Consider the following 13318-nt stretch of genomic DNA (forward strand, 5'->3'; position numbering starts at 1 on the left):
TTTTTTAGTTATTAGAGAGTTAATGTTCAAGTGTACCATTATAAGTTTTCAATCATTGTTTAATACTATTATACACACATATAAAAATCCATAAACAATTTGTATAAATTCACTTGAAAACCCTAACCACTTAACATTTCCATTGAATAAAACCTTTTTAAGTGTGTAAGCAAATATGCCCAAGTTTCTTTTCTTCTTTTAGAAACTTCTGATTCTTGCCTAATCGCATAGAATACAGCCTTAGTATTAGGAACAAATCTACACTATTAAGTTTAAACACTCTGACATACTTTTCTACCTATTCTTAATATACAAGATACGCTGAATAGCAGTTTGAATAGCAGTTTTCTGCATGTCTAAAAGACAATTTTCATGAAATATAGAGTACAAAGTAATAAACAGTATGAATTTCATATATAGACTCTGTGAAATAAAGATATATGATAGATGACATACTTACTAATAACACCACTTTCCACCTCTTTGTAAATAATTATGTAAGACTCCCATAAATGGAGTGGCTCTAGTTCCAGTCTTTGCTGTCTCATTCTTATAAGCAGCCCATCCTGAGTCCCTTCTCCCTTGGGACTATTTTGCACCTAATTTTTAAAATAGTATTTCTACTTTGCAATAAACCCCTCTATGCTGCAAAAAAAATATGATAGATGAATGAAATACCTCTGATTCCACACTAGCAAGCTGCTGCTCTCGCTTCTCCAAGTCAATTAGAGTTTTTTGAAGTTTTCCTTCTAGAATAGTATATTCAGCCACCTAAAATATAGTAAAAAAAAAAAAAAAAAAAAAAAAAAGTTACCTACCTTCTCCCAAACTTAAAACACACACAAATTCAAAAATATGTATCATTTCACTGAAACAGAGGACCTGAGAATAGGAAAGTCACAAATTACATCCGCCAATTCAAAGAAAAAAATGTGCTTTTATGAATTTGAGACTGGTGATGGTCATATTTCCTCTTCTTGGTCTTTTTTCTTCTCCAAGATAAACACAAATTTTAACTGTTATTCATATATTATGATTTCCACATCCTCTAGTATGTTAGACTTAATCTAAATTTACAGAGGATGGAAACAAAAGACTGCTAAATTTGAAACGCATATTAGTGTAAGCAACTAAATAGCCAAGTGCGGAGTGCAGGGAAGAAGTCAGGGATGGGGGTGTGTGTGGTGGGTGTCCTGGTGTATATAATGCCAAGAGAGTGAATGACATCATCCAAGGAGTGAGTATACAGAGAAAAGAAAGGATGGTATTTGAGGACTGGGCTCTGGGACAAGCCAATAAAGCCAACATGAGGAGAATCTAGCATGAAAATTAGGAAAGAGAGACCAGTGAAGACAGTGGAACACAACAGTAGAAAAGTGTAGTCCAAAAAAAAAAAAGTATAGTCAAAGAAGCCAAGTAGAGGAAGTGTTTCAAAGACAGAGATAAACCGGGTAAGGATGAGGAAGGATTGTTTGTTAAGACAAAAACTAACTGTTCTGGCGAGTGAGAAAATGAATTGACTAGGGAAAGTGGATTGTGAACAGCCGTAAGGACGTCTTAGCGCTTGAGGTCCTAAACCTCCTTAAAATCATCTCTTTACCACCCATTTTTTCTCCATAACCTTTCGCTACTATTAGTTTTTGGCTTTCGTTTTTATACATATTGCTTTCCTGGTCTCCTGGACTTTAGTTTCACATTCCTCTATTCTATCCACTGTACTTCCATCAGAATTATTGTTATAGAATGAAAACCTAATTATCTTATTTTATATAAAAATCTTCATTTAAAAAAATTCTGATATTTCTACCTTTCTCAACCAGGATTTATCATCTGAACCACAAAACACAGAAAATGATTTAATTATTTTCTCCATCCTCTCCTAAAATGGTACATAACTACCATTTTAGATGCATAGGATAAGGTTAATTTATTACAAATAATGGATCCCTTAGGGTATTAAGGGCTTCATTCTCTCAGGAAGGCCTGGCTAAAAAAAGCCTACAGTATCTAGTCTAAACTCTACATAATGGATTTAAGAGATCATTTATTCTCCAGGGTATCAACCTCCCTTACCTTATTTCTTGAGGCACACTCTTTCCTCCCCTCTTCCAACATCAAACTACATATAATTTTCTTAATGCAGAATCTATTTCAAACTTCTCTGCCTTCTGCTGAAGGGGCTATGTCTGGAATACCCTTTGAGTCTATCTGGCAATATCCGCTAATCTTCACCAAAGTGAAAGCACGATCTTATCTACAGAACACTTCCTTATGTTCCCTTATGTAGAACTGATGTCTTCCTTCTCTGTGGGTAACGACTATCTTCAGCTATCTGACGGGCAGTCATATGTAAGACAGAGTGTATCTCAGTTGCTCCAGAGGGCAGAAAAGAACCACGTATATATTTACTCCTTCAGGTAAATTTTCAAAGTATGAAAGAAGTTATACATCGTTTTTTAAGAAAAATCAGGTAAATAAACAGAAAAGGCTCACATATAATTGACATTTAAAAAATACTATAGTGAGAGTCTCAAGAGTATTTAGCTTTAAAATATTTCATCATACTGAAAAACAACTTTTCTCACTACTGACTTGATTTTATAGTGGTTGATAAAATTTAAAAGAAAAACTGATCCCATGCAAGATAGGATACTTTAAGACAAATGAATTAAAGTATTTGGTCTCAAAAATGCACTTAGGTTGAAAAAAAATGGCAAATCTCAATCTCAGATCTACCTTTATCATATGACTAATTTGAATAAACAGCACAATCACTTATTATGTAGGCATCATATTGTTTTCTGACTGGAGTTATTAACTAGCCAGGAACTCATCATTTCAAGCTGAAAGGGTAGAAGTTGTATAAATGGAAACCAATTACAAATTTCAATTGAAAAGATCATTATTACCAAAATGACAACAAACCAAAAATTACTTGGTGAGTTTTCACAGAAAGTTTAATTATGGCACAAATTGAATTTGTCATGGTTCTAGTAATTTTATTAACTTTTCAAGTATTTCCTGATTTGAATTTTGCAGACCTCAATACTAAAATACTCTTCAACAGCAATGAAGAGAAATTATTCAAGGATAAACTCATCTTGTCTTAAAGGCTAGGTTAAACATTTTAAGAATTAAAATGATATTTTCCAGCTCCCCTAGATTCAATGAATATCTAATAGGTGAGGTCTGTAAATATTACTTAATATAAAACTCACTTAATAACAGGATAACCAGCATAATGTTAAAATGTATGTCAGGGCTTCTAATTATTGCAATTTTGGTTATCTGAACGTTTCTAAAGAATAGAGACTTTGAAATACTCTTATTTTTGTCTTTCAGCTTTTTTAAAAGTTCACTGGTTATTCAAGTTTTTAATGGTGAGAATTAAGTTAGAAAAAGCTGATACGGTTATTTTAAAATCAAAGGCCTGTGTACTTCTGTTTCCACCCATAAAAGACAAATGGCCCTCCTCTATAAACACAAATTAAACAACATTTATGAAACACCTGTTTTTAGACATTGGGCAACAGGCAGCACAGGACGATGATCTCTAAAAAGTGGGAAATAAATGAGGCAATCCCTACAATATATCTAGCTTACTGCCTGAAGACTGTAGTAGCTCAAGGAAGGGGAACCCAAACAGACACTAGCAATCTTGCTAAGCTGAGACAACGGAATGGAGACCAGAGAGGCTGAGGCAACTAGAGTTGATGAGAGGAGGGGGTTACAGAGAGAAGGAACACTGGAGCACTGGAGACCTGTAGAGCCATCCCCTCAAATCTGAAGATGAATACTGATTAACCACTAATAAGAGTATTTCTAAAGTCCTAAAATTATTAATAGAATATTTGAAGAAAGTCTGTTAGGGTTGTTTTATTTAATAACTTGAGTGTAAATGGATAAATATTAAGCTTTTGCTTCAGGAATAAAATCAGATGGTCTCGTGTTATCATTTTTAAAAATGTAATTTATTTCATAATTCTTAAAAATAGCTTGAACGTTTGAGGCATTTTATTAACTTACAGATTATAATATGTAGTTTTATATATATTGAAATGTGCTTTTATTTCTTTTTTATACATCAGCAGGGTTTTTCTCTATTCATTTTTGTATATTCATACACACACACACATTTTTTTTTTTTTAAGAGATGGCGGTCTCACTATGTTGTCCAGGCTGGTCTCAACCTCCTGGCCTCAAGCAATCCTTCCTCAGTGCTGGGATTACAGGTGTGAGCAACCATACCTGGCCTATATTATATATTTTTTGAATAGGTAATACATTTGCATATTCCAAAAGCACAAAATACTTTACAGTGAAACGCCTCCCTTCTATCCAGAGCCACCATTCACTTCTTCCATGCCAACATATCACCACTATAATTAGTTATTCCTTCCAGAGACTGCCTTTAATGCAAATACAAGATATTATCATTAATATTCTTCCTTTTCTTCCTCACTTTTACACAAGTTATTACCTTTTTCTTTACTAGTGATTCTCTTTCTCGGTCTCTTTTCTTCCACTCCTCTGCAAGAGCTTGCATATGAGCCAGTTCTTTCTGCTTCAGCTACAAAAGGAAGAAAAATAAAGTCGCCAAAAAACCCCAAATATGTCAAATAAATGAATCAGTTGTCAGTTAAAGAACCGATGCTGATTACTAATATGATTTTTTCAGGCATTCTTTTTTATTCTAAAAAAAAAAAAGAAAAAAAAAGGAGGATGCCTGAGGCAAATAATGCCCATTTGAGTTCACTTCAGGAAAGTATAAAACTAACAGTAGGTTGTGCTTTCTAACTCTTGTTTGGAGACTAATGATGCAAGGTTCCAGGAGGGCATGCCAAATGAAGACATGAAATTTAAAGAGTAACTTCCCAATTTTACCCAATAATCATGAACAAAGTTTACAGAATTCTGAGTGGCTTCTGCCAAGGTGCCACATTTCGGGTATTTTTTGATTCTCAAATGTGTTTAAGTAAAGCACTGTTGACATTCAAAGAAATTAGATAAGGTACCTACAGAACATAGAGATTAAACCTTGCTATGGAGAAGGAAAAATATACAGAGCAGACAAAGCAGATTTTTTAAAGTAACATTTAAAAAGTAACCTGATTTTCAAAAATATCTTCTTGTATCTCCTTCCACATTTCTAGCTCAAGTGCTGCTTTGTATTCTAAGGTTTCACGAGGCTCTGTCTGGATCTCTGAAGGACAAGGTGCTGGAGGAAGAGAAGATGGCTTTTGTTGTACGGCAGATACACCCTAAGAGATGAACCAAAAAGTACATTTAAACGCTCACACACATATGCACATTAGATTCCTTTTAAAAAATAATTTGATAACATTCAATTATATTTACCTGAGATGAATCAGAGATAAAAATCTCACGCATTTTTACTAGTCCATAATCTTCTAGAGTCACTGTGTAAGAAAGATCTGCTATCCTGTTATTTGATCTACAAATAAAATAAGAAATACCTTAAAATTCACAGAAATACTTTATATTATTTTTCCTTTTATTTCCCCAGTGCTTTAGCAATGGGAAGTAAGCAACATTTTCTGCACCTAACTCTATTGTTTTTGAAACCGCAGCAACTTCTGTAGGCTTCAACACCTTCCATACATATAAATTGATCATCACAAAAGCCCTGCTAAATACATGCATACATTTACTACAAAATGACCCCTATAAGAGCTATAAAAGGTATAAAGGTGAAATTTAAAATCTTACTGCCCACAGGTAATTATTGCTAATATGTAGTTTATTTCCTTCCTGTTTTATTTATATATAGATATACATGCACACATGCATGTTGACTTCATACAGTTTTGTCTTGTTTTCGTATTTACATCAGGGGCATTTTCTCACATCATAACATTAAATTAAAAATGTGATTTTTTTTTTACTGCCTATAAAATATACAAATGAATTTATGTAGTAAAATATACTTAACAATTCCCCTACTCTTGATTATATTGGTTATTCTGAATTCTTTTTTCTACTTTTCCTGGGATGTACATACTCATAAATATTTTACTAGACATAAGCAATGCCTCTAGGCATAATCGGCACATAAGCAATGCTTCTAGGATAATTATATGTTAGTATGATCGTAATGAGTACCTCTTTGTATCATACAACTGCATGCAGTATTTGTCATTAACCAAATGAAAACAAGATAAAATATTAGAAGAAAATAAAATGCTAGCAATACAAAACCATGGTTTTGTCTAAATCAAATATACTCTGGTCAAACAAAACTTGAATGAATGGTTCTCACACAATTAGAACTCTTAATTAACCAACTTTTGCATTTTCTTCTTCTAATCTCACAGATTTCAGAAGAAATGAATAAAGTTAAATGAAACATTACTGTATCTGACAAACTCCTGAGAGTATCTAAGGTTCTCACTTAAGTAAATCTCCTAAAACTTTCTGTCTACAAAGTATGGCAATAAAAGTTAATATTCACAACAAACGGGAAGCATTAAAATAGCTTCAATTAATAGTGATTTTATTATCTTCTACTTACAACAAAAAAATGCTAATTTTTAAGAAAGATTCTTCAATAATAGGAGTTAAAACAAATCGGCTATGAATGGTGAGGAATAAGGAAAGACATTTCAATACTTTTAGAGCTAAAATTTCACTGAGCCTTGTTTTTATATTTTTTTAGTCTTATCTTTAATGATAAAGGGCATATGATATATAATGTTAAGTTAAATTTTAAATTTTTATTGTTAATTTTAAAAAGATAATTCAACAAATATTTTACTGTATTTAAAATATGTTTAAAAAAAACTCAAGTTTTTCTTTGTGGCAATGAAGTTCAGGGCAAAAAACCAATAATTATTTTAAAAACTGCCTCTGACTGCCAAATATCTATAATGTCCTCAGACTTTTGATTTGGGGTAGGAGTAAAATATTTTAAGTGGAAAAACAGTCTCAGCCATTCCCAATGCAAAATAATGTAAAATACATTATAAAGTTTAACCTAAAATTACAAAATTAAAAAATAGATCCTGCATTTAAAATTCTCAAGCTAGAGAGAGGAAGGAAAATAATTAGCCATCTGAATATTACAATACCATGGTAACACAGATTCTTGACTTTTATGAGGTGAAATCGGTATCAGAAAGCTAAAGGGCAAAGTGGGGTATAGCTGCCACAGGTCAGACAAGATCAGAAAAAAGAGGTTATGAAAGGGTGAAGTGGTGGATCAGAAAGAAGAGGTTATGGAAGGGTGAAGTGGTGGCTGACTAATCAAAATCATTCCATGAATTGAAAAGAAAAGCAAAGACCAGTTCTGTGAAATGCATTACCCTTGTGCTGCTATAATAGGCACACTTTCACTGTAAGTTTGACGCCAACACTGTTCACCATTAGAACCTAAAAAACGAGTTTTTTCTGAAGACAAGATGTTAGAAAGCTGGATTCTCGCAATTCCCAGAAGTAAATCTTTACTCATTTTATCCTTGTGCCATAGTTCAACCAGTAATGGAATCCTAAGGAAGAGAGAAACATGTGTTCATACCTATCAACTCTGACCTAAAGTCTTTTTCTGAACTAAATTCTTTGAATTCCCTTAATGGAGTCAAAGATGTTTTTTGTTACCTGGAATGTCGTCTAACACAATTGTTAGACTGAATGCTAAATTTCACAGGCAGCAAATATGAAATGATGTTTCCATCAATGATGAACCTCACATACAATGATGGTCCCATAAGATTATATCATATTTTTACTGTATCTTTTCTGCTTAGATACACAAATACTTACCTTTGTCCAACTGCCTACAGTATTCAGTACAGTCACATGCTGTGCAGGTTCGCAGTCTAGAAGCAATAGGCTATTCCATCCAGCTTAGGTGCACAGTAGGCTATACCATCTAAGTTTGTTTAAGTACATTCTAAAATGTTCACACAACAATAGAATTATCTAATAATGCACTTCTCATAATGTATCCCTATCTTTAATTCATGACTATACCTTTTTTTTTTTTTGAGACAGGGTCTTGCTCAGGCTGCTGTCCAATGGCATAATCACAACTCACTACAGCCTCAACCTCCTGGGTTCAAGTGATCTTCCCGTTTTAGCCCCCTAAGTAGCTGGGACTGCAGGTGCGTACCACCATGCTGGCTATTTTTGTATTTTTTGTAGAGGCAGGGTTTTGCCATTTTGCCCAGGCTAGTCTAAAACTCCTAGGCTCAAAGCAATCTGCTCAAGTTGGCCTCCCAAAATGCTGGGATTACAGGTGTAAGCCACCATGCCAGGCCTACTATTATATTTTTTGTACGACTTTCTACGCAATAAAAACCTTCAAATGCTGTAATTCCCACAAATGGTTAGATTTAAGTTACCCTTCATTCATTTTAAAATAATGTATAAATCTGAATTGTGATACTCTGAGAAAGTAAAAGGTGTTTCGCAGATCTCAGATTTTTTCATGAATCCATTTCAGATAGTCAGATTAACATCTCTAGTTATAGGTTTAAAAAAATAGAAAAAGCAATTTTTTCATTCAGTGAATCAACAATAAAAAGTAAATATTTAGTTCTTAGCTTTTTATCTTCCCATATTATATTAGGAAGAGGCAAGACCACTTTTCAAAGGTCCCTCATTACATATCGTTTGTTTTAACAAAGTTAAAATATCTAAATTCAGGTAAATAAGATAGGAAAATATAAAAAAAGCCTTTATAATAAACCATGCAAAACCCTGTAGCAGATGCACAAATGTCACACACATCATTAGTAAATTTGTTTCTTGATCCTCAAATGCATAAACTGCTACGGATTTAAACTTATAGGAATTCCTTTTTAATAAAATACAAATTTTCAAGAATTGACTTCAAGTAATTAATATCATACATACACTGTATGCATTACCTTAAGAAGGTGTCTTGCAGCTGATGAGGCATAGTTGCAAAATCAAATGCACAGTAAGATTGGGGAAGAAAAACTTCCATGTTTTTCCGAACTTCTACAGGAGGATTAGTCATAATAGGAGCTGCACTTCCAAAGAATGGATATGAGTACCTAGAATTTAAAAAAAAAAAAAAAGTCTTAATGATATGGTTTACAGATGAGATTTAGTCTGTTTTTCAGAAAAAAGTATAATATGAATATTATGAGCAAATACAACTTTTTAATAGAAACATGGTAGAAATAGCAATCTGCCATCTGTGTAAGAAGTTCCTTGAGGGCACATGTCCTACCTTTTTTATCTCTGCACTCCCAGGGACACAGGCAGTTTCTGCCATATATAAATATTCAAGAAATGCTTCCTAAATTTATTTGTAAACCTAGTTTATTTTATACAATAGTATCCTGATTTTTTACAGGATAAAAAGCCCTTAGTCAACTCCAAAAGGATGCATTCATGGTAATCTGGTAATTATGGTAATCTTGCAAGGATGCAAACAATTCGAATGTATTATGGATGAATCAAGAGAGTGACATAACAACACTGTATCTCCCTTTCATCACAAAGCCATGCTAGATTAAATGGAAGAATGCCTGACTACTGAACTTAATTTGTATTTAAAGCCAAATATAAAGATATTATAATGTTCATTTAAATTTAATTCTATATCGTTATTCATATATAAGAACTAAAATTTAAACACTACTAGTAAAAACTGCTTTCCAACAAGAAGAATTCCATGTAGTCACCCAATTCCTACATAATTACATGTCCATTTAAATCATGTCATCTCCGAGAAAAGTTAAATGCCCTAGAGTTTCAACTCCCTATGCTTACCACCACACTACAGGATTTAGTGATTAAAAGAAAAATAAATAAATAAAGGAAGTCATGCAGATGAGAAACTTTTCAAATACCAGTGTTACCTAACCAATTCCATGACACAGTTGCAAACTACAATTTCATACCAATACAGAGCATGGTATGAAAATTTATCAACAGAAAAAGTTAAATGGCCAGCATTTTTAAAATGCCTTAAAATGATTCAAAGACAGAACTACTAGTCCGTATCAAATGAATTCTATGAAGAGTGTTAAGTGGACTGTAACAATTTATTTCCTCAACTTTTGCAAATGCTAATGCTTGTTCCAAAGAAATTTATGAGGAGATGCTAACTACCCCAAACTAAATACATTACTGTATTATATTTAATTTATATCTTGGGCACAAAAGACTATAAAAATGTAACATCATTAAAAACAAATTATTGTGTAAAACTACTTAACTGACATAAATATATTATATAAAATTCGTAATATAGGACAATGTAGACACATTCCACTTACAGCTGATTAAGTATGGTGTTTAGATTCACAGCTATGAAATGTAGGTATTAGGAATATGAGCTCCCATTATAATACAGTTTTATAGAAAAATCAGATAATACGCTACCATTATTTTGAACAGTAATACCTTTTTCCAGAAAAAAAGCACTTTTCAAGTCTAAGAGGCACTGTACTTTATATGGCATATTATGTATGTTTATCAAAATACATATATGTATTATATTACTTAGAATAAATTATTACAAATGCCTACAATTATTATACCAGAATAAGACAGTTACCTCTCCTACTACTATGCTACCCTTGTTTGAATTCAAAATCATTAGGATATAGCCTTACCCCCTTTTAGTCCACTGATTTAACAAATGTTATAACTTCTTTGGTGACATTTCTCTCTGCAATTCCCCAAACACAGGAAAGTCCTTTCTCTTCAGAAAATAATACTTTGAAACAAAATCAAATCACACCTTAATATACAGTTGATTGGAAAACCAATCTCCAAGGCATGTATACTCCTTAAGTCTATTGAAAAGCAAAAATGATGTGATGTTGCTGGTACAGCAATCTTCTGTCCTGAAGCTACTTCTGAAGGATTGGATGTAGTCACTGGCTGGGCCAGTGAAGCAGGTACAGAAGAACTGGCTAAAATGAACATAAAATAAAACAAAATAATCACACTTGCTAACAGTTTCTCTTAAATTGTACAGATAGTTTAAGGCTATCATCTCATTTACCTTTAAGCAGGAATTGGGCTATTTTGTCTCATGAACATATGAATTGAGGTATAAGTATCTTAAAAGTAACTCACACAAAATAACCCAGGTTTTAATTTCCATTCTAGAATTGTGTGAAAAAAGAGCTTACTCTCAATACGTATAGAAAACGTACAGAACCAACAGAGAAATATACATGACTGCAGCCTAGCAGGCGCTAACTTATTTCCAAGAGGCACATAACTTAACATTTGAAGGGCTGTATATGAGACTTACTGAGATATAATGACATCACCTTTTTAAAGTAATTTTGGTTATTTTAGGCATATTTAAAATAACAGAAAGCTAAAACTTAAAAAGACAGATATCTAGTCCAACCCTATTAGAGATCAGAGATACTTAGTGAGTGGCCTAAGTCACACAGCTACTCAGTGACAGAGATGTAACTTAGAGCAAAGACATCTAACTCCTAATCTACTACTACTTACACTACTAACTATAACTGCAATGGATGGAAAAATTTTATTAAATCAGATAAACATGCATTCTTAGATTCTCTCTTAACTTCAGGATCAAAAATGGTTATAATGAGTTTACTATAAGAGGCAGTTAACAACTGTTTTCTCCAAACTTCAAGATATTTAAGTATCTAATCATTTAAAAAATCTATTTGCAAAAACTATATTATTTAATGTCTATTGAATAGGATATTTCCAGTGTACAAGTAAAATAAAAAATTCTGTTAATTTAGAGAATTATATTTTGAAGTTAGATAGACTGCAATGACTTTGCATTGAAATTTTTTATAATTTCCACATATTATTGTTTTGTTTTTTGTTTTGAGACGGAGTTCCGCTCTTGTTGCCCAGGCTGGAGTGCAATGGCGCGATCTCGGCTCACCACAACCTCCGCCTCCTGGGTTCAAGCAATTCTCCTGCCTCAGCCTCCCGAGTAGCCGGGATTACAGGCATGCACCACTACACCCAGCTAATTTTGTATTTTTAGTAGAGACAGGATTTCTCTATGTTGGTCAGGCTGGTCTCGAATGCCCAACCTCAGGTGATCCACCTGCCTCGGTCTTCCAAAGTGCTGGGATTACAAGCATGAGCCACAGTGCCCAGCCTTATTGGTTCTTAACAAACCCACAATTTTTACTTATAACTCATGAAAGTTCTCATAGTCATTTTTTAGATGGCTGCAAAATGCAATACCTCAAAGATGTGTAAACAAACAAACAAAAAACCTTACCTTTTGGATTTGGTTTGGTGTCCTTATCATACTGTAAACTTTCCACTTCACTTTCTGTTGCATCATCTTTTGTTGGAGGTGACTGGTTGTGAGATGGAACAGGGGACACTCTTGGTGATTTTGGCCCAGTGAGTGTCTTCTCCTTTATGGGGGTTAAAACTTTCTTCTTTGAATGCTCTGGCTCATGTTCATTCTGGGTCTTTAATTCAATTAAAGACTAAAAACAATTTTTAAATAAAGTATAATTTGCAAAGAACTTTCCTTCATAATTAAGCAAAAAACTTGGCGTTGTTTTTTAAAAATATAAGCTTCCTTTCCCAGTTTGGATATTCCTAGTCTATTTTTCTTCATAATTTGCAAATTTCCTTATAGCATCTAGGACCAGAAAAAGGAAGATGAACAGAGGAAATATGATATCCAGAGCTGAATACCAAAATGCATCCTAATGGGTAAGAAGGGATATTTGAGAAAAGAAGTCAGGCATAGGTGTCCCTGGGAATGGTTATTCCTACCAAGGCAGTACAATGGAGAACTATACTCCTAAAGAGAAAAAACACATGTCTAGTATGACTTTCTTTCTCTCCTTTATTCCACTTCCCACTAAAAATATATGTATATGTATCTTTTAAACACTCATTTTGGTTCTTCTATCTTTAATTCACAACCTGCATAAAGATCAGCTTTTTGAAAGAACAAGATAAAGTTATTCTGGGAATAGATAGATACAATAAAAAAAATACACGGCCAAATAAATGATCATCAGTGTCATGAAAACTGACTAAAGAGAGTATGAGGACTACAAAGCACTAAGGAACCAAGGATTTTATTTTGGCTCAGGTTGCGTTAACCAAAAAGATACCAGTAATGCAGATTCCCAGAAACTAGGTCTAAAAATGTTCTCTTTCACTGGAGTTTCTTTTCTGGAGTTGGGGGTGGGGGAGACCATAAGTGGGTTTCCACTACACAAAAAGACTGTCTCAAAGGCTAAGAGGGCTCTGGGTAGAATCACTTATAAATCACAACAGAAGTCACAGCCCTTTTCAGAAAGGTCTCTTCAGAAAGGAGGTATCATATAACAAGGGTCAC

General features: G+C 33.4%; 1 protein-coding gene across 2 annotated transcripts in view; it reads right to left on the reverse strand.

Moving 5' to 3' along the window:
* The window catches only part of CEP120 (centrosomal protein 120), a 75601-nt gene that overhangs the window by 32674 nt on the left and 29609 nt on the right, over positions 1-13318 (reverse strand). For both annotated transcript variants that reach the window (XM_063665172.1, XM_063665171.1), the window contains 8 exons: positions 12233-12449; positions 10739-10913; positions 8889-9038; positions 7323-7505; positions 5359-5455; positions 5109-5261; positions 4481-4570; positions 679-771 (listed from right to left, as the gene is read on the reverse strand). In XM_063665172.1, the coding sequence (XP_063521242.1) occupies positions 679-771; positions 4481-4570; positions 5109-5261; positions 5359-5455; positions 7323-7505; positions 8889-9038; positions 10739-10913; positions 12233-12449 (1158 nt within the window). The remainder of the gene's footprint in view (positions 1-678; positions 772-4480; positions 4571-5108; positions 5262-5358; positions 5456-7322; positions 7506-8888; positions 9039-10738; positions 10914-12232; positions 12450-13318) is intronic.

Source organism: Pongo pygmaeus, chromosome 4 (assembly GCF_028885625.2).
Source record: "Pongo pygmaeus isolate AG05252 chromosome 4, NHGRI_mPonPyg2-v2.0_pri, whole genome shotgun sequence".
Classification (NCBI taxonomy): Eukaryota; Metazoa; Chordata; class Mammalia; order Primates; family Hominidae; genus Pongo; species Pongo pygmaeus.